Source organism: Amphiura filiformis, chromosome 10 (genome assembly GCF_039555335.1).
Source record: "Amphiura filiformis chromosome 10, Afil_fr2py, whole genome shotgun sequence".
Taxonomy (NCBI): domain Eukaryota; kingdom Metazoa; phylum Echinodermata; class Ophiuroidea; order Amphilepidida; family Amphiuridae; genus Amphiura; species Amphiura filiformis.
The window spans coordinates 19,513,504-19,533,615 of record NC_092637.1 but is presented as its reverse complement, the minus strand read 5'-3'; the positions used below and the strand labels follow the sequence as shown (position 1 = coordinate 19,533,615).

General features: G+C 37.2%; 2 protein-coding genes across 2 annotated transcripts in view; one reads left to right on the top strand and one right to left on the bottom strand.

Annotated features, from left to right (window-relative positions):
- LOC140161717 (rac GTPase-activating protein 1-like) overlaps nucleotides 1-2,464 on the bottom strand; it is a 62,196-nt gene extending 59,732 nt beyond the window's left edge. Inside the window, exon 1 of the mRNA XM_072185017.1 lies at nucleotides 2,367-2,464. The gene's annotated coding sequence lies outside the window, so the exon portion shown is untranslated. The remainder of the gene's footprint in view (nucleotides 1-2,366) is intronic.
- A 1,471-nt stretch (nucleotides 2,465-3,935) lies between these two features.
- On the top strand, nucleotides 3,936-18,290 carry LOC140162617 (ATP synthase subunit beta, mitochondrial-like). The gene is given in 11 exon segments (XM_072185884.1): nucleotides 3,936-4,088; nucleotides 8,418-8,597; nucleotides 8,920-9,017; nucleotides 9,019-9,095; nucleotides 9,804-9,925; nucleotides 11,312-11,496; nucleotides 11,904-12,062; nucleotides 13,094-13,216; nucleotides 14,416-14,628; nucleotides 15,318-15,519; nucleotides 16,360-18,290. Coding segments are annotated over 11 exon segments (1,593 nt in total). The 5' UTR covers nucleotides 3,936-3,961; the 3' UTR covers nucleotides 16,467-18,290.
- The last annotated feature ends 1,822 nt before the right edge of the window (nucleotides 18,291-20,112 follow it).

The window sequence follows — 20,112 nt, the reverse complement described above, 5'->3', positions numbered from 1 at the left end:
TGGAACTCAAACTTGGTGGGTTAGTGGACCTTGGACTAACAAATAAAAGTTTCCACGGTGACCTTTTCGTCGGACCTACGGTTAAGAGGTCAAGAAAGGTAAAAATTTCAAATTGCTCCTATGGAGCTCACTCTTGGTAAGTGGGTGGACCTTGGACTAACAAATAAAAGTTTCCACGGTGACCTTTTCTTTAGACCTACGGTTAAGAGGTCATAGGTCAGAAAGGTGAAAATTTCAAATTGCCCCTATGGAACTCAAACTTGGTGGGTGGGTGGACCTTGGACTAACAAACAAAAGTTTCCACTGTGACCTTTTTGTCAGACCTACTGTTTTAGAGGTCATAGGTCAAAAAACAAAGATTTCAAATTGCTCATGGAGCTCAAACTTGGTGGGTGGGTGGGTGTAACTTAGGCCAAGGAAGCTCAGGTTTGCGTTCGTTAAGTCATCCATCTGCAAAAGCCAATAACCATGACAGCCGAGAACCGCGAAATACGGGTAACCGCCTAGTTAAAAATAATTGTTCCTACATGTATTATGGTAACTTCTTATAGGTAACTTTTTTTACAGTGAAAACTTTCCTGCATAAACAGACAATTCCTTTTTTGTGGCCATTTGCGTAAACGAACGCTTATCTGGCATCAGATCGCGCGTGTATACCAGCGCGTTGGTACGCACCAAAATATCCAAACTACATCCTCTCATGATCGAGAAATTGTTATTTTGGCTACAGCTCAACTGATCATACTTTTCCTACATTCGACCTTGGTCCTTGCATGATTTTTGAGTTGACAGTCATGAAAATAACTATAGATACTTGACAGACCATTAGTAGCCCAGTTCTGAACCTTTTCATTGATCATTCATAACAATAGGTATCTGATGGATCAGTGAAGATAAGAAGGATTATAATATATCCGTAACCTTGATATTATAGTACATCTCGAGGAAAAAGTGCAATGGACATGTTTTCATTTTATGTTTCAAATATCCCGTGCATGAAAATTGAGTATTTAACCCCAAAATGGAAAATTTATTGGAAATCTGTTTAACAGATTTTTTGACATCTTTTTCTGCACTGTATTATACCTAAATTAAGAAATTTGATAAATATTCAAAGAAAATATAGGTCATCCAAAAATTTTGATTTTTACACATTTTGGGGCAAAAAAGGAAAAATAAGCAAAAATATCAAAATCTGTTTTAACAGCTTCATTCATCAAGTCATAACAAACGGCCTACATGCTTAATTTCTGATAAAATATTGAAATTGTGAAAAATATAGGTATTTATTGATTTTCATGTTTTTTCTTGCAAATATGCTAATAATATGCAAATTATGAAATTGCAAAATAAAGTTTCTACATAGCTAGGTATGCCCACATTGCTTATTACAGAGGACCTCATTCAACTCCTACTTGTGACCACAGAAATGGCTTAACTGTGTAATCCCCATAGGAAAATACAAAAATGTGAAATTTAGACGCCAGGAACCTTACATAGAAAGATAAAGTGTCAACTGGTATACTTTGAGACTGAAGTTATCATACAGTGATAGTAATTTTTTTTCAAATGAAATCGCTTTTCTGTAAAATGGATCGCCATACTGAAAAATGTTGCATGTACTTGCTTGTTTGTACAGTAATTCATTGTAAGGTACCGTCAATGATGGTCACAGAACTTGGAAAATTACATTTGCCCATAACTTTGCTAATTTTTGTCCTACAGATATGGTTGACCCCTCATTTTTTAAGTTAAATAATCACCTTTCTAAATAAATCAATTTCAATGTGAAATATCATACTTGAAAATTTGATGATCATACCTAACATAGCATACATCTTTCAAGTGTGATGTTCAAAATGACAGACATCAAAAAGAGATTCGATGAAATGTAAAGGTGTAGTAACAATTTTGGTATGGACTGTCTGGTTAGGAAAAGTACGGTAAGTTGAGCTGTATAGTATTTTAGACTAGACCCTGTCCGGGTTAAACTGTTCGTCTGTTGTGTTTCCAATCTGCTGTACAAATCAAACATTCATTGTCCAGAGACAACGTATAAGTTCCTTGTACTAGTTCTAGATGAAATACAGCAAGATCAATGTAAGAAGAAGGTAAATTTAAACCTGTATCACGGATCACGAGCTGTAGTGAAAAACATTGACTGTTTACAAACAAGGGGAAAGGGTGCCAAATTCGGCAGACTTGTAACCCACATAAAGTCTATCTTTTGCAAATTTGAGTAAATAACATTAGCTAAATGAAACATTACATGATTAATTAATATAGCATGAATGTCCGCAGTTCCTACTGCTTATCTGAATAAGAGAACAAGTAGGATTTTTAAGAAATTGGATTTTAATTCTCACCTTTCAGACGTAAACAGGTCTTTCACAAACCGTTCAGCTTTTTTGTTCCTCGCGCTGCATCCGGGTCATTTGCAATATCAACCAATCAAATCATTGAAAAATTTATGAATATTCATATGCGCACATGACCTATCGATTCCGGAGCTATCCGAAGACTAGCGGTAATTACAGGGTTGCCAAACCCGCGATTTGGGCGCCCAATTGGGCGATTTTCAACTTCCGTCCCGCGACAAAGAAAGTGCTCCCGCGATTTCGCGACATTTGGGCTACTTTGAAAATCTCACCCGCGAAATGTATTAAATGTTGGGCGATTTGTGACAAAGCCGACTTCAAAACTTATTTTTTTGATCATGATTGCCAATTCTTTCAATGGTCATTCAACAAAAGCTCCAAACAAGTAATTCAATAAGCAACTAGTTACAAAACACTCTGTGTGCTTCCCATAACAATGGCACGCACAGGGAGGGGGCTGGCTAATCGCATCACATGTTGCATGTTGTTGCTAAAGACCACTTGAGCTGGAGGATTATCCTTAGAATATTCCCATCTAAATACTCACAAGTGGTTTAAGACGACTTAAGTTGCTTCTTAGTGGCAGCGGGGTGCCAAGTTTGAAGTTTCTACTTCAACATTTAGGTTTTTTTCCCGTTGGCGGTTCTTTTGAAATAAAATAAAAACCTAGTACCGATACCGCACATTTTCTTTTGAAACGGCATGATCAAAAGTACCAGCCGTTTTGAATTTGATTAAAAATAGTACATGCACACGTTGTTATCACTCAGCTGAAGGGAAATTTTTGTAGGCCTACCCCCCCCCTATAGTGCAATGAATGGCATGTCAGTATTAATAAATGTGTTCGTTTTCCTGGTATTTTTTTAAAATAATTTTTGTTCGTTTGTTTATAATTTGTTTCAGCATTTCCCCAAATTAAAAAGATAGTGCAGAACCCCGTCAAAAGTCAACATTTTATTTTCCTTGCAGTTTATTTTTTTCTTAAATTTTTGAAAATGTTTGTTAATTTTTCATTATTTCAATTTGAAGTTTAAACATTTTTTTTTCTTCAATTTTATTTTTTTTACTTTAATTTATTTCAATAATTATTTCCACAAAAATTCACAAATAAATTTTCCTTACAGTAGGCTTCTAAGCCTATAACAAAAAAAATCAGTTTTTGTTAGTTTTTATAATTTATTTCAGCATTAAAAAAAAAATAGAAAGACAGGGTGTAGAACCCCCCAGCCGTCTTTTTAATTTTTTCTTTTTTTTTAAACTTTTGTCATTTTTTGTTAGTTTTTTTATAATTTATTTCAGCTTTTCCCAAAACTTCCAAAATAAAGGGGGTGTAGAACCCCCTCAAATCGACTTTAAATTTATCTTCAGCTATTTTTTCATTTTTTGTTGTTTTTTTTAGAATTTATTTCAACATTTTCCAAAATTTCAAAATAAAACGGGGAGTAGAACCCCCCCTAAATCGACTTTAGAATTTTGGGCGATTTTTTGGCTATTTGGGCGACATTTCACGGCTAATACCCGCGACTTGGGCTGAAAAGTTTTGGCAACCCTGGGTAATTACCGAAATCCTTCTCACGCTGTTAATGGCCGCCATGCTGTCGGGTGTAGCAAGAACGTGTTTCACATCTGTAAAGTCGCCTTTGCCGCATTTTTCTGCGGCATTTGGTAGACAAACAGCAAAATTATGTGCCCTGACAGTTTCGTGCTCAAGTAGGTATCACTTTGATGTAACAGAATATTTTAGTTTGTGAAATATTTGCCGTTAAATTTGAGCGTAGGCTGCATGTAAATCTCGAATGAATGATGTGCATGTTTCATAACCGGCTTCGTTCACCATGACCATGTTCACGTAGTCAAACATGCAAATACCGGCATTTTGTAATAAATCTCTGACTGTTCAAGCACCATGCTATGCATTTTCTGTATGTTTAAGCTGTTCTGTTAACGAGGATTGCCGTTTAAGCATGTAAGGGACTGTGCAATTGGGGGGAGGGGGGGCAAATTTTTGGCGAGCCGAAAAGGGGGGGGGGCAAGCAATTTTTGGCGAGCCAAGAGGGGGGGGCAAGCAAATTTTGGCATACTTTCATTATCAACTAAAAGGGCAACAATCTGTCCTTTAAGTTTAAATCCCAATTGTTTTTAATAACAATGTTTACTGTGCAATTCAGAATTTCCAGGGCGACATCTCTGGCTCTGCACTGACTGCAGCTAGCTCTGGCCTCTGCCCAGCCATTTATTACTTCGATCGATCTTCAAAACAAGTGAAGTGGAAAACAAAATGGTCGTTTTTGGAGAAAATGATGAATAAAACAATGCTCTACTTCAGTACTTGCATTGGCAACAAAACAAATTCAGTAGCGATGATCATAAAATTCTGGGAGTTCAATATTATTGTTAGCTGAAAGTTCTTTCATATGAAAGAGAATCAAATTACAGTCAGTGACGGTACTGTTCAGAGTTTGTTTAGTGAAGGGGAGGAACACAAACCGGCTGGTACCGAGACAAGATGTGAGCTTGCCTACCTTGAACTTTAGGAACCAGAAATCACAGAATGCAACATTGGCTTCATTTTTGAATATCTTTTTCTTTGAGATACGACCTCATCGTCATTTTGGTCAATAAAAGGGCATTTAAAAAAAATACTATTTTGACCAGGATTGTCACTACGCTGGACGGGGCTGTCCGGCAGCCGGCAGGACCGGCACTCACAAAAAAAAATTAAAAATTAATTTACATTTTACATTTCCGGAAAGTGGATGATGATATTTCATCATAAAATGAGCCAACATATTTTTTTGGAGGTGGTACCTCAAAGCCTATTCCCCGATCCCTAGTGTTCACTAAAATGATAGTGCGAGGCGCGAGAGCTTCGCTCGCTACGCTTCGCCTTCAATATTTTAACCAGTACTTTTTTGGTCCTGGTGACAACCCTGATTTTGACCCTAAATTCATCTTCTGTCAAAAGGGAGACATGGTTTGACTTTGTTGACAAGTTCACTTATTTGTTGGGAGAATGCACTTTTTTGCTATCGCTTTTGGGTTTAATCTGTTTTTACCTAAAATGGCCAAAGAATGGCAAAATTTGACCAAAATTGGCACAAAAATCGCATTTGCACACCTAAAAATTTGAATTTTCATACAAAATTAAATGTTGCAGATGTTTTGAAAATGATAAGGCCAAGTAAAAAATAAAACATGTTTTACGTCGGGTTTTCGAAAAAAAAGGAGGAAGAGGGGCTTTTTATTTTCTATTTTTTTATCGCAAAATTGGTGTAAATACCCATACTTAGAGCTGTTTTAGCGACTATAGCGTACACAATAATACCTGGAAAAAGGAGGAGGCCCTTTTTTATTTGTTGTTCTGATAGTTACACCCCCTCTAATGATCACAAAACCTTCCTAAAGTGTTTCTTGTATCTTAACAAGGCTATAGAAATTAGAATGCATCCCAACTTCCTAGACATATTTTTTGAAAAGTTATAACTGAATTTCAAAAAATATAAATATATTTGAGGAAACCTCAAAAAAGGAAGTGGGAGGGGACGTGAAACATGTTTATTTTTTTATTTGGCCTAATATACCGGGGTACCGGTACATAATATTCAACAAATTAGATTTAAAAATTATAATATTAATAAAGACAAAAAATTATCAGGGGGTCAAAAATTATCAAGTCCCCCCATGCAAGTATTGGAGCACAGAAGAAAAAAATAACAAAAATATTTTAAAATCTCCCAAAATCGGTGAGGGCTGGGACGATATGCATGTTATTTATTTTACTTGGCCTAAATGTTCCGACAGTAATTTCATTGTAACTTCACTGCTCAAATCACTTTGCAATACAGATTATACAGTTAAAAGATTGGTTTTGGTGTCAAATTGTTCTGAGAAGTTCTCTCCTCCAGTATAAACAACAATTCAGATTAATAGAATCAATTTAAAAAAAAAAAAAATTCGTGTTTTTGGGGAAAAAATTGTTGAGTCCCTGGATGTACATGTAAAGCCAATTGCTAGGATCATTTGTGGTTGATTTAAACAAATGGTAAAAAATAGTGCCGTCGTCGAAACATGCCTTATATTAGGGGGGTCACACATTAGCTAATTAGGTGTCTGCATACGACCCATAAATGAACAATGGCATGTTTTGAGCATAAAAAAATATCAAATTGTTTTCTTCATAGAGACCTAAACATTTTCAAATATTTATTTAGTATATGTGTAGTTACAAAAAAAATATTTTTAGGTCTATTGACCTTTTGAATTTTACACGGCGGCTCTGTGAAAGCACCAGATTATTTATCAGCAAAGACCAGTGTCTGGATCCGCAGAAGAAATTAAGAAATTGCCTTTAGAAAGTGAGTTTTTCAACCGGTGCCAACGATGTAGTGAATTTTAAAGTTACTTTTTCTGAACCATGAGAAATGTATCTTTATTTTGGCACAACTTGTTTTTTTTTTTATTATAAATTCAAAAATTTGACGTTTTTTTGCCCTAAACGTGTGTATTTTCCCATAGGAAACGCTGTCCAAGGGTGAAATTTTGATATGATGACTGTAGATGATGAGTTACCCTACTGTGTGCCACATGTGCAATCAAATTGAGACTCCTTTTTCCTGAATCTCCACAAAAATATCTTTCTTTTGACGTAAACAAGAAATTTCTAGGATGTTGGGTTAAAAAATGGCAATATATTGAAACATTTGTTTTTTGGCCATTTTCCTGTGTATTTTCCCATAGAAAATGTTGACCTTACTTGTGAAGTTTTCATATTTTTCCATTTCTGGAGTGTAGTTATCAACATATTATGACCAACTTGTTGTTTTTATCTACTGCAGTGGTCCAACTTGAAGTCCTAGAGTTGTTTTACCTTGAATATGGATGTACAAAGTTGATATTTTTATTCCGAGGGTGTCCGTAATTTGCTGTTTCATTCTGTAGCACTTTTTTACATTGAGCGGCAATTTCCTTGATTTTCTAGATTTTTCCCACTTTGGAGGCAATTTCTCACAATATTTTGATGCACATGAAGCTTTTGTTGTTGTTTTTGTGTTTCAACCCAAGGGTTAGAGTTGGCTTAGTGTAAATGCAGCCATTCACAATTCATATTTTTAATCTGAGATTGTCGTAAATCTGCAATTTTATTCTGCAAGGGGTTAAAATGAGAGTGCGACGATCCTTGATTTTGGTGTTTTAGTCCATATTTGGAGTAATCTTTTTCAAAAACTGAAGCAAATGATGTACCTCTTGACATATCTATGTTGAAAGACTCAGTTATACAGCAACTTTAAGTGAAAATCGGACATAGGAAGCATATAATTTTGATTTTTTAGTCTTCAAACATGCCATATTGTCGAAAACATGCGTTTTTATCAAAATCATGCTGAAAAACAGCCATTTTTTGTAACTTTTAAATTGGCGTAACGCGAAAACGCTATATCCAATTTGAACCATTTAAATTGCTATCTTCATCTTTTTGCAAGATGCTTCTGAAAAACTTAATGCCAAACATTTATATTGTAGATAAAAGAATGATGTGACCCCCCTACTTATATGTTGACATCGGCACGTATCCCGACATGTCGACATAAAAAATTCTTTTAAAAAAAAATGACTTCTTATTCAAGGTTGGAAACCAGAGAAATATTTTTTGTACAAAGTTGGATAAATTTGTACATTTTGATTACCTTTGCTTCTATTGAACAGTCAGGGACACATGTATTGAATTAGTATGCATTGCTAGCTGTTCAATAGAAACAAAAGTAATTAAAATGTACTACAACTTTATCCAACTTTGTAAAAGTTTTTTTTGAGTAACAGTATTTCTCTGGTTTCCAACCTTGAATAACAAGTCATTTTGAGCCTATAACTTGCTTTTCTGGCCAAAAATAATTATGTCGACATTAAAAAACGGTGCCGACGACAGCACTAGTAAAAAATCACAAACAAATTTGGAATACAACTAAACATCAATTATCCTCTTAGTATTTTGTGATGGGAATAATATAGTTAGCTTTTCCAATTTCCCTTTTTTTTCTACAGGGAGACACTATGCAGCTGAGCCAGCCAAGGCCGCCGCCAAGCCAGCAACCGGGCAGGTGATGGCCGTCATTGGTGCCGTCGTAGACGTGCAATTCGATGAGGAGCTTCCTCCAATTTTGAATGCCCTGGAAGTACAGGGTCGCAAGACAAGACTAATCCTTGAAGTAGCACAACATTTAGGTAAGAAAACACCTTGGATAAGGCTTCAAAATAATTTTTTAATTTTGCAGGCTACTTTTTAAAATAATTGCCCCGTAATTTACCTATAGGATTTCAAGGGCTAAATGTCCGTAATGCCCATTTACTTTGAGCTACAACTTGCAAGCCTCAAAATAGTTAACTTTCATTGGCTATTCTCTATTCACCTAAGCAGGCACATTGTTGAAATAGTTGGCATGGACTTGGCCAACAACTTTGACAAGTTTGTTTTTGTACAGTGCTCAAGAACTTCACACACTTATAGCTTTATGACATAAAATTGCATCTTTTTGTGTTATTGCAGGAGAGAACACAGTACGTACAATTGCTATGGATGGTACAGAAGGTCTGGTACGAGGCCAAGTGTGTGTAGATGTAGGCTCCCCAATCAGAATTCCCGTGAGGTCCAGAAACACTGGGACGTATTATCAACGTCATCGGTGAACCAATTGATGAAAGAGGTCCAGTCCCAACAGATAGGTAAGTTAGCATCTGGATTGGTTTTGTGTGTTGCCTGTTCATGGAGATACTAGCTATTAAACCAGTTCAAATTCTGTCTGTATATTTGTGTGGTCTATATCATGTTATTATGTTAAAGTTTTGAAGGTTTTTAACCAACTCCCTCTTTCAACGAACAAGACCCTGTCAGAGCAACTCGGGCACACGTGTCCATTATACTCCCATGCAACTTAAACATAAGTGTCCATGAGTAAAGACTATGGTACAGAGTTATTAGGTAAGCTGTGTTTGAGGTCAAAGGTTATCTGAGATCACTTATCAAAAATGCTCCTTTGTCCACAATCCACTACATATTTTGATGTTACTACTTGATGGGGTGAGGGTGAGAACTTTACTCAATATTATAGGGAAAGGGTCATCTGGGTCAATTTGAACTTGTTGTGTCAGTATAATAATAATTATGATATTGTAGCAATAGAACCAAATTAGTTGCCATCGATGCATGGTCAGTCGTTATTTATGAAATCAATTGACTGAGTTTGTGGCTATGGTGCGTAAGTAACATTTTTGTCTTAAATTGAGCTAATGGGGCTTATAAATCTAGGTAAATGGGTGCTATTCTGTCTAATCAACACAAACTCTTTGCAAGTTTCCTTAAGTTACAGTAAAAGTGAGCAAAAACATCCAATGGTACCTCATTGACATGCTTCATTTTGCATTTACTTTCAGACGGGCAGCAATTCACGCAGAAGCACCTGAATTCGTAGAGATGAGCACAGAACAGGAAATTCTAGTCACTGGTATTAAAGTTGTAGACTTATTGGCTCCTTATGTAAAAGGTGGAAAGATTGGTAAGTGTACTATTCACCAGGATCTAAAGTTCTTGTAATAAGGGCATTTTACAGTGTTACCAGTTGTCAGGGAATTTCCTGATTTCAGGAAATTTTACTTGGACGATCCTGCACAAATGTATCTGCAAAGAACATTTTTCAGGAATGAAATGTTTTGACATTTCAGGATTTTTTGACAACACTGACTGGCATCTCTGAACTTATAAAGGGGCATTTTGTGATCCACAGTCTCTGGAAACCTGGTTACATAATGTTTGTACAAAAACTACAATGAAATTCTTGCAGATTTATTCGTTCAGCAAAAATATCTTCAAATTTGTATTTCTGTTCTGGTTAACAGAACAAAATTACAACACAGTGGCCAATAGAGCAATGTAATATACATAGTGACATAATTATGCATAAAATATAACTGGCAAACACAAAATCAGATCAATTTAAATTTTAGGAAGAAGCTTTTTTCGTGGATATCTACCAAAAAATATAAAAAGAGGATGATAGGATCACAAAATACTCCTTTGAAATGGTATGTTTAGAAAGAATATTGTTTTGAAAGTAAAAAGTGAAGGCGGCAGTCGAATCGATCAAGCATTTTGGGGCTTAAATATATAAATATATCACTGTCATACTCTCCATTCCTGGTCAAGTGTTGTAAACCAATAGTAGTAGTAGTAGTAGAACGTAAATTCCTCCAAGCAAGCTTCATAAAGATGAAACGAAAATAAATATGCAGATTCCACAAGACAGAAGCCACCACCACAGGTGAAAAAGAAACACAAACACACACAAATAGCCACCACCATCCAAATGCACTCAACTAGACTACAAAAAGGTGCCAAATGCAGAGGAAAAAAAACAGCGCAAACAAGTTTTTGAGCGAGAAGTGGATGGCTCCATTCATAATCAGAGATGTCACATTTCCGGATTCTCCGGATTTCCGGATTTTGGGGATTAAAAAAACAATCCGGATTTTCAACAAAAAAAAAAAAAAAAAAAAAATTTTAATTTTTTTTTTTTTTTAATTTTTTTTTTTTCGCTTTTGGAGTGGCCCTATTTTCTTATCTTTCTGCTTCACATATATATCAACATCAGCCATATTGTCCATGTAATAAAGCCAAAAAACTTTTTTTAAGAGTGTCTCTTGTACATAAAAGTATAGGAAACTGAAAAGCATGTTTTCTGGAAGAAGGAAACACTTTTTATTAAAAGTGTAGAACAAGCCAGGAGCTTTGAACTGTTCTTTTTACCCTCTGAAATGGCCTTTACTGTGGTGCCAAATGTGCAGAAACCATCTGGCTTCGGGGGTAATTATATTGTGTCAGAGGTTATGAATCCCTTTGAAATGTTAATCCTTTACTCACACTATTTTCTCACTTCATTTTACAGGTCTATTCGGTGGTGCTGGTGTAGGCAAAACTGTATTGATTATGGAACTGATTAACAACGTTGCCAAAGCTCACGGTGGTTACTCTGTGTTTGCCGGCGTCGGCGAGAGGACGCGTGAAGGAAACGATCTGTACCATGAAATGATTGAGGGCGGTGTCATCAGTCTTACAGATGATACATCAAAGGTAAGTTAAAAGTCGGATTTTATCGAAAAATTTTGAAAGCCTTTTTAAAGGTGATACATCAAAGGTTGTTGAAAGTCAAATTGTATCAAAACTTACAATCAGTGATGGTCATCAGCAGATAACTTAAAATTACAATTGTTTACCATTTTATGCTCTAATGAAGGTTCTGAATTTTTAGCAGGTATGAAAATAAAGCACTGACATAATTTTCTGAAACTGCTTTTCCTGAAAATACGTATTTAGTTTTTAGCAGTTTGCCGGCAAAAACTGAACCCTGATGCTTGTATAAAGGTTTCTGAAATTTTACGTACATAACCATGATCGACAACCTCTGGCATCTTGTTTAGTTTGCTCCTATTGGTGGCCGGATATTCATCATTTTATTCATGATTTACGTGTCTCTGTAGGTGTCGCTAGTATACGGACAGATGAACGAACCACCAGGTGCCAGGGCTCGTGTGTGCTTGACTGGTCTGACTGTAGCCGAGTATTTCCGTGACGCCGAGGGACAGGATGTGTTGCTGTTTATTGACAACATTTTCAGGTTTACACAGGCTGGATCAGAGGTAAGTTGGTGGTATTTGCAAAGAAATTGGAATCCGAGAGCTTGATCGGAAGTAATTATTCTCAAAAATACAATGGAATGGACGCTTTGTGCCATTTTAGATGTGTGCATATACATGAGGCTGCATCCCCATATTGCCTTGCCCTCATGGGTATGTTGTCATTGTTGAGTTAAGTACGGTAACACTGATGTTTATCATGATTCAATTGAATATCCAAGTAATGTGAGAATTGCCATGGGAAAACGCCTTCTTTTAAAGTATAATGGTGAATGCACCTGTTAGGCAGTTGCACACACACCAATGTCCCGTGGGGGGCACTCTAATGGTGAAGGGGTATTAGGCACATCAGTAAATTCACGTAAAAGGGGTATTTTTACAGACTAGGGCACGTTACATGCGTAACGTGAATAGGGTATCAAATTCATGTAAAAATTGGTGTAAAAGGGTATGTGTTTTTGGAGCTAGGCACTCATTTTCCATACCAAATTGGAAATCAAATTATGCAAATGAACATTGCTGAAATTTCAGTCTCAGCAATACTTGTTTAGGGTGCTTTTTGTGAGTCCATGGATGCGCATGTAAGCTCTTTGTGTGCAATGAGTAAGTCAAAGTGAATGATAGAGTGCTGCTACTATTTATAGTCAATAGTGTGAATAACAAAAAATGATATTGAAAAAAAAGATCATTCACAATGTAGTATCTTAGTAGTATGGGCTTTATAATGCCTATACTATTCAGCAAGGTCCTTTCACAGTGCCCGACTGCTCGTCCTGATTATCGCGTAAAAAACTAGGTCACGTCTGAGTCTTGTGATGTTACGCGGATTGCTCAGCGAATGAGGTGCCGATGTGTTGATGACGTGATTCAATTAGTCAATCAGAGCCCCAATTCTGTGTTTATGCTGTAAACCCCGCCAAATCGGCAGACCACTGAAGAGCCTTGCCGAAAACTAGAGCATATTTTGTGCGATGTAATGGTATTGCCAAAAATGTCGGAATATCTTTTCAATGTCTTTGTTTTTGCTTAAACAGGTATCAGCTTTGTTGGGCCGTATCCCATCTGCTGTAGGTTACCAACCAACCCTGGCCACTGACATGGGTACCATGCAGGAAAGAATTACCACCACAAAGAAGGGATCAATTACCTCAGTACAGGTGAGTAATGCAAAGCGTAACATTTTTCGCGGCATAGAATTTTCACAATGTGACATCAAATTTATTGTTGCAGCATGTAATTTTCATATTGACAAACGTTTTCTAATACAGAACGCACTCAAATACCATCTTCCAGTGCTATTACCCCATATTGAGTCATCTTCTGTTCTCCCAAATTTGGCACTTGAGACATTCAATGCAGAATTGCATGACCATCCACCACAAACCGCTCGTAAAGTCGGCAAATTGTATTCTGAGCTACAGCCCAAATTGTGCATAAAGGTTGTATTCACATGTACCGCAAGTTGGTGCGACACGTTTCTCATTTTGTTAGTGCCAGTCAAACACCTGATCATTAATCCTATTGTTGAAGAGGTTAATAAGCTTCTACCTATAATGTATAGAATTCTTATAGCTCTAGTTAAAGGAGGATTTCGTGATCCTAGCATCCTCTTTTTATGACATTTTTCAGTAGATATCCACGAAAAAAGCTTATTTCCAAAATTTCAGTTGATTCCGATTTTGTGTTTATGAAGTTATGCATGATTATGTGTATTACACTGCTCCATAGACAATGGGAAGTGTAATTTCGTTCTGGTGCACCAGAACGAAATTCAAATTTGGCGATATTTTTGCTAAACGAATTAATCTGCAAGAAATATTTGGTACATAAACATTATGTAGCCAGAGGTATCCAGTGGTGTAAAAATCTTAACTTTTTTTGGGAAAAGTGGGGGGATGAGGCTGTGAATCACGAAATGCCCCTTTAAGTCAAATGATATATTATTTTAAAGCTTATAATATATAATTCTAAACAGGAATAAAACAAAAGTGACCGGAGGCCGACTTTATGAGCGTTTCGTGGTGGATGGTCACATATTATTCACTTGTCCGGATATTTCACTTCACCAGCCAACAGACACTTGTCTTTTGAAATGAAATCCCTTCTGGTCTTCTCAAGAGCATCAGAATAGAAGAGCTGTTAGTGTTTGCACCAATGACCATTAAGTGTGAAGAGTCATCAAAAATCTTGCACATATGCAACTTAGAGGAGCTGTAGAAGGCAATCACATTGCTCCCCTCAAAAGATTGTCTGGACAAATGTTTGGTCCCATCATGGCTGAGGTAAAAGGAGTTGGACTGTATCATTATCTGAAACTGTCATTACCATGTATTTTGTTGCCCACTTTCCCCCACAGGCCATCTACGTGCCAGCTGACGATTTGACTGATCCTGCCCCAGCTACCACATTCGCCCATTTGGACGCTGTCACTGTGTTATCCCGTGGCATCTCCGAATTGGGTATCTACCCAGCCGTGGATCCACTGGATTCCAACTCCCGTATCATGGACCCCAACATCGTAGGCAAGGAACATTACGGCATTGCCAGAGGTGTACAGAAAGTATTGCAGGTGAGTGAATGAGCCAAATGAATGCTACCTTCTGATTGGCTACAAGAAGGCTTGAGCCAATCAGGAACATGGTAAGATTTTAAAATGTGCATGGCAAATTGTGTGTGCACCATAACAGCATACCTGCCAACTGTCCCTATTTTCACTGAAACAAAAAGCATAAAAGAGAGCGATTCTACCATGTGTCCCTATTTTTGCAAAAATATGACTATAGTAATGTATAGGAAATTCAGGAATGTCCCTATTTTCAGATTTTTTCTCCCGTTTGTCCCTATTTGTGAGGTTTAAGGGTTGGCAGGTATGTAACAGTATTCGACTGATAGAGACTGTGTTCAATATGCTGTAATAACACTGTTTATGATAGGTGTGAGCATTCATACCTTGATATGTGTTCATCAAATGCTCAGTCACAGTGTATGATTGGTTGTGGTGTTTTGCTTACTGTGCATGATCTTTCTGAACTAGCATCCCAAGATTTGAAAAGATCCACACAATTAATATTAAAATGTCATGACTTTTCTCAGGAAGGGGAAACATACCCATACAGACAATCCTGCATAAGGTAAAATACAACATAGCAAGGCTTTGCTCTTCTCACAGTGTTTGTAAGGTGAACCTATGATACACTATAAATATAAAATGTTCACTCTTTCACTAACTTATTTATGTTTCACTCTTGCCATCAACAGGATTGGCGTTCACTCCAAGATATCATTGCTATCCTTGGTATGGATGAATTGTCTGAGGATGATAAGCTCACCGTAGCAAGAGGACGTAAGATCCAGCGCTTCCTCTCACAGCCCTTCCAGGTCGCCGAGGTATTCACAGGCTCACCAGGAAAACTTGTACCTCTAGCAGACACTATCTCTGGCTTCAAGAAGATCTTGGACGGTAAGTGTTGCATGATCAAAATGGCTTGTATAGTCTGGATGGGCTTAGAGGTGAGAATCCTGTTGTTTAATGCTAAACCACAAAGCGACATAGAGGGCGGCATTGACCAATTAACAGCAGTTCCTCTTTGACACATCAATTCATCACATGAATGTGCCAGAGTTTACTCAAGCGATGAATCTGACCATAAGTGGCAATTATCTATGGACTGGACAGACTGCATATTGTTGATTGGCTGGTGGTGCAGTTAGACAAAATATTTTGTACAGAAGAGCTCTGGTAATCCCTTTACAAGCTGCCTTGGGGAGGACTCAAAAGATCAACACCTTTGTTTCAAGCGAACATTGTAATTCAAAGCATAAATTTAAAAAAAAGATAAAGTTGCATTTGTTCAAAAATTATGTGAGTTTTTACAACGAGCAAAATGCTTGTTTTTGATTTCTGGGATTTTTTTGTAAAAGTAGTGTTTACATCGGGGTTTACATGCAAGTGTATGGAGAGAGTGGTCATGTGCTATCACCACAGTTTTAGGCTTGTAGGGGGGAAAACAGGCGTTGTTTTTTTCATAAAATATTTGCTTTTAAGCATAATATGTCATACAGTAGTTCAGTAATAAGATAACCTTTCCTCAAAAAATAAATGTCCCATACCTCAATTACATTAGGTTCAGACTGTGACCTGAACAGGGTGGTTACTGAGCCAAGATGTGGTCTGGTCACCTCATGTACAAAGTCAAGTCTGTCATGTATACTGGTGACTGAGTCCATTTAGTACTTGGAGGTGTCAATCAAATGATATATTTATGTGGATTGTTTTCTTTCTTTCTTTTTCCTGTTACAGGTGAGATGGATCACTTGCCCGAGATCGCTTTCTACATGGTCGGCGACATCAACGAGGTGGTTGCCAAGGCAGACAAACTGGCTGAGGAGCAGGCTGCACAATCATAACCCTCGCGTCCATAGAAATAGTAACATAAATAGAAGTCTTATAGTCCTGTAAGAATAAGAGTTTAGTCTCGGGACTACAAAGAAAGATAAATTATATTATTACAAACAAGAATGATTTATGACAATTTTCACCGTTTTACGCTCCCATGATGAAATCAGAAAAATTGAAGTAATATGTTTTGTGTGTGTATTGCCGATTGGATTGGATGTGTTAAAAAATATAAAAGGAATGTGCATTATCTGGCCATGAAAAAATCTGGATGGAAAGAATATTTAATTAGTTTCAAAAACCTGCATGGGTATGCCTTCCACCAGTGAATGTATATTGTGAGAAAACTCCATACCATAGCTGCGTCTTGTTAACGGCAGAAATGAAAATTGTTTGGTTCAAAAAATCCTTGGTCCGCATAAATGGGAATTTGCCTGTAAAACTCACGTTTTGCAGTCTCTATGATCTCTAACCTGGTCATGAGCCATATTACAGATGTTCTCTATGTACATTTCAGAAAAGTACTGGTTCAAATCTAACATAAGTGAGTGATAATAAAGAAAGCAACTTTCGAAGTCCTCACAGAGCCAGAATTCCAATCTGATTGAGCCCAAGACCAGTCAAAGGATGGCTTCAAAGGCTGACTGCCGTCGCCCTGGCAGACGTTGATTGGACCTAACAATACTGGTTGTGGCGGTTCAAGCCAGGGTGCTGGCAGTTAGGGTTTGTTGCTATCTCCTAACACACTTTGCAGGATTTGAATTTCAGTATGAAACATTTCTTGCAAATTTCTGTAAATATGTTTCGGGCTCATGAAGGAATTCCGCCTAATGAAGAGAAATCGAGCCAGAGCGATTTTGCCTTGTTTCCTGAATGTGACAAAGCTTGTAATTTGGACCATTACCATAAAAATAACTCGGACATTAAATTTCAGACAAGGAATTTGTTTTGTTTTGTAGACCAAAATATATTGCTTCACTTGGAAAAAATATATTGTTTATAACATGAAATCAAATTTGGAATTTTTACACAATCCAAATTTATTTCATGGATAATACATAACAAGGGTTCAGAGCAAGAAGATCGTTTTCGCAATAGCTGCCAGGTGCAAACGTGGTATATTTAGCACTTGATAAGAACAGCTGCACTTCAAGAAACGCAAGCAAAAAACCAACCAGCACTGCATTCTTGGGCATGTGTCAGTGTTTAGTGCATTGCATGTGAAGAAGAACATATAGAAGACCCATTTGAGTGCGCACTGTGTAATTTAACGTTCAAATCTCACATGGATTTGTCTAAGCATATGACAGATCACCTGGAAGAAGGCCAGAACATGGTGATCCAGGCTAGGTGTAGCAAAACCTGCACTGTAAGTTTCAGAAGTTTTACGTCATACAAGAACCACATGATCACGTTCCACAAATGGAAGACCGACAATGAAACGATTCGTGAGATTGGAAAAAAAATATGGGTATGATGAAGAGGCCTCAAATGATGAGAATTCAAACAGAGATGAAGAATGGGCACCTGGAAACAAACCAGCCAGATCAAAGAAAAGAAAGTTCAGGGACCCCGGGGGAATCTCCGGGTTATCCAAGCAGCAAACGGCAGCTTTTGCAAATGAGACCTTTTTGCCCTGAACCCTCGATAATACATAGTACCTATAAAGGTATGTGACCAACTGAATTCCTCATCTATAAAGCAGTGATGTGCGATTGTAGTATACCTCAGATGCTGTATTTTCCCTCCCATGAATTCCAATCAAAACGTTTTTGGTTTAACACGGTTGTTGCCAGTGTAATAAAACAATGCCAGAATGGTGTGTATTAAAAAGTGTTCAGTGTTATTGAATTAGTTATTGCTGTTTTTGTCTCACCTGGATTACTTAGATAGAAAGAAACGATGCAGTCACTATTTCGGTCTATATAAATGTGCAAATTTGCCATTCCAAGACTAGTCTCGGCTACTAAACCATTTTTCACCCCGATGTGGCAGTGACGTCAACGTGATGAAGCAGCCGTTTCGCTCGCGCATCTATGCAGCATTTTAAGTGTGCGTTTGTTGTGTGTACACCAGCGCTTGGAGCGAACGCTAGCGATTTGAGGCTGCACCCAATGAAATGCACACTGACATCACTGCCACATCAGGGTGAAAAATGTATAGTGAACTCAAACTTATAGTACAGTAGTTGATTTAAAACAAGTCACAAGATTTTTGCAGAGCTGTATAGCAATGATCATTGGGTAGGGTAAAAGATGTTGATGTCCAGGGTCATCTTGGGTTGAATATACACAATTCTTACACGCTTACTTGTTCTTAGCCGTGTGATATGACACGATATAACACGGTTCAGCGTGTGCGAGTCAACGCGATACTCGTATGCGCTATTTTAATCAATCGGGTGCATAGCAACAACGGGACTGACTTAAGCCCTAGGTAATTCCTTATAAAATGTAGGATTTAATTTGATTAAAATTTGGTATAGGCCTACTTAAGAGTAATATTTTTATTTGAAGGTGTTTATGAATTGAGAATAAAGGTATTGTTTTAGCCGCTGTTGTGCATCTGTTGTTTCATAACAGAGGCTTGTGTATATGTGACATGATCAATGGAAATGAGTCGGATGTCGCTAATATTGAATTTGAGATATTGGCAAGGAAAGTGTTAAAATTCTTTTATTTTATATTCAGCCATTGATAAATTGCTCATAACTCGGTAACCAGATGTCTGATATTGATGGGGATTGCATCAAAATGTAGCAGTCGTAAACTGCCAGAAAATACTGAAATATTCTGAAAGTATTGAAAGTCTTATTTTCCACTGGAAGTAATAGATTTATTACATTACCAAGGTTGGTCATGATAAGGGTGAAGTTGGGTGTGAAGGGAAAGGTCACCTTGGGGTCATTCATATTCATGATTTTGTATTAAAAAAAAGTTCGGGAAATGACTCAGATTGGGCAAGTATATGTGATAGAGATGAAAAATCCAATCGTTGAGAGGGGAAGGGCTTTAAGACCATCTGGCTGTGGGGGCTCATGGTCTATATGAACTTGGCAAAACTTGCAGAATAATCAGCACAAAGAGCAGGTGATAAAATTATGTTACTTTTAAAGGAAGTCTCCGGCAATCACAACATTATTCCTTATATGTTAGAAAAATAATTATCAAGCACGAATCACATGGTTTTATTTAAAACAAACTCATAGTGACCATAAAAACGAATAAAACACCCGTTTCTCAACACGCGATATTCAAAATTCCCGGGCGCCGAGTGCAATGACGTCCCAGTAATACAATGAAGGCTGACGACAATTGAACACAAATAACCATTACGTCATTGCACTTAGACAATTTCGGCGCGGGAATTTTGAATATCGCGTGCTGAGAGCCGACTGTTTTTATTCGTTTTTATGGTCAATATGAGTTTGTTTTAAATAAAACAATGTGATTCGTGCTTGATAATTATTTTTCTAACATATACGGCATAATGTTATGATTGCCGGAGTCCCCCTTTAATATCAAATTTATAACAATATGTAGACATACAAAACAGAGATGGAGGTGCTGGGAGTGTTTTAATATTTAGTCTGCTGACGCAGACATTTTTACTAAAAGACAGTGAAGTGTTCAATTGGTTGATTTGGAAATTTGGAAA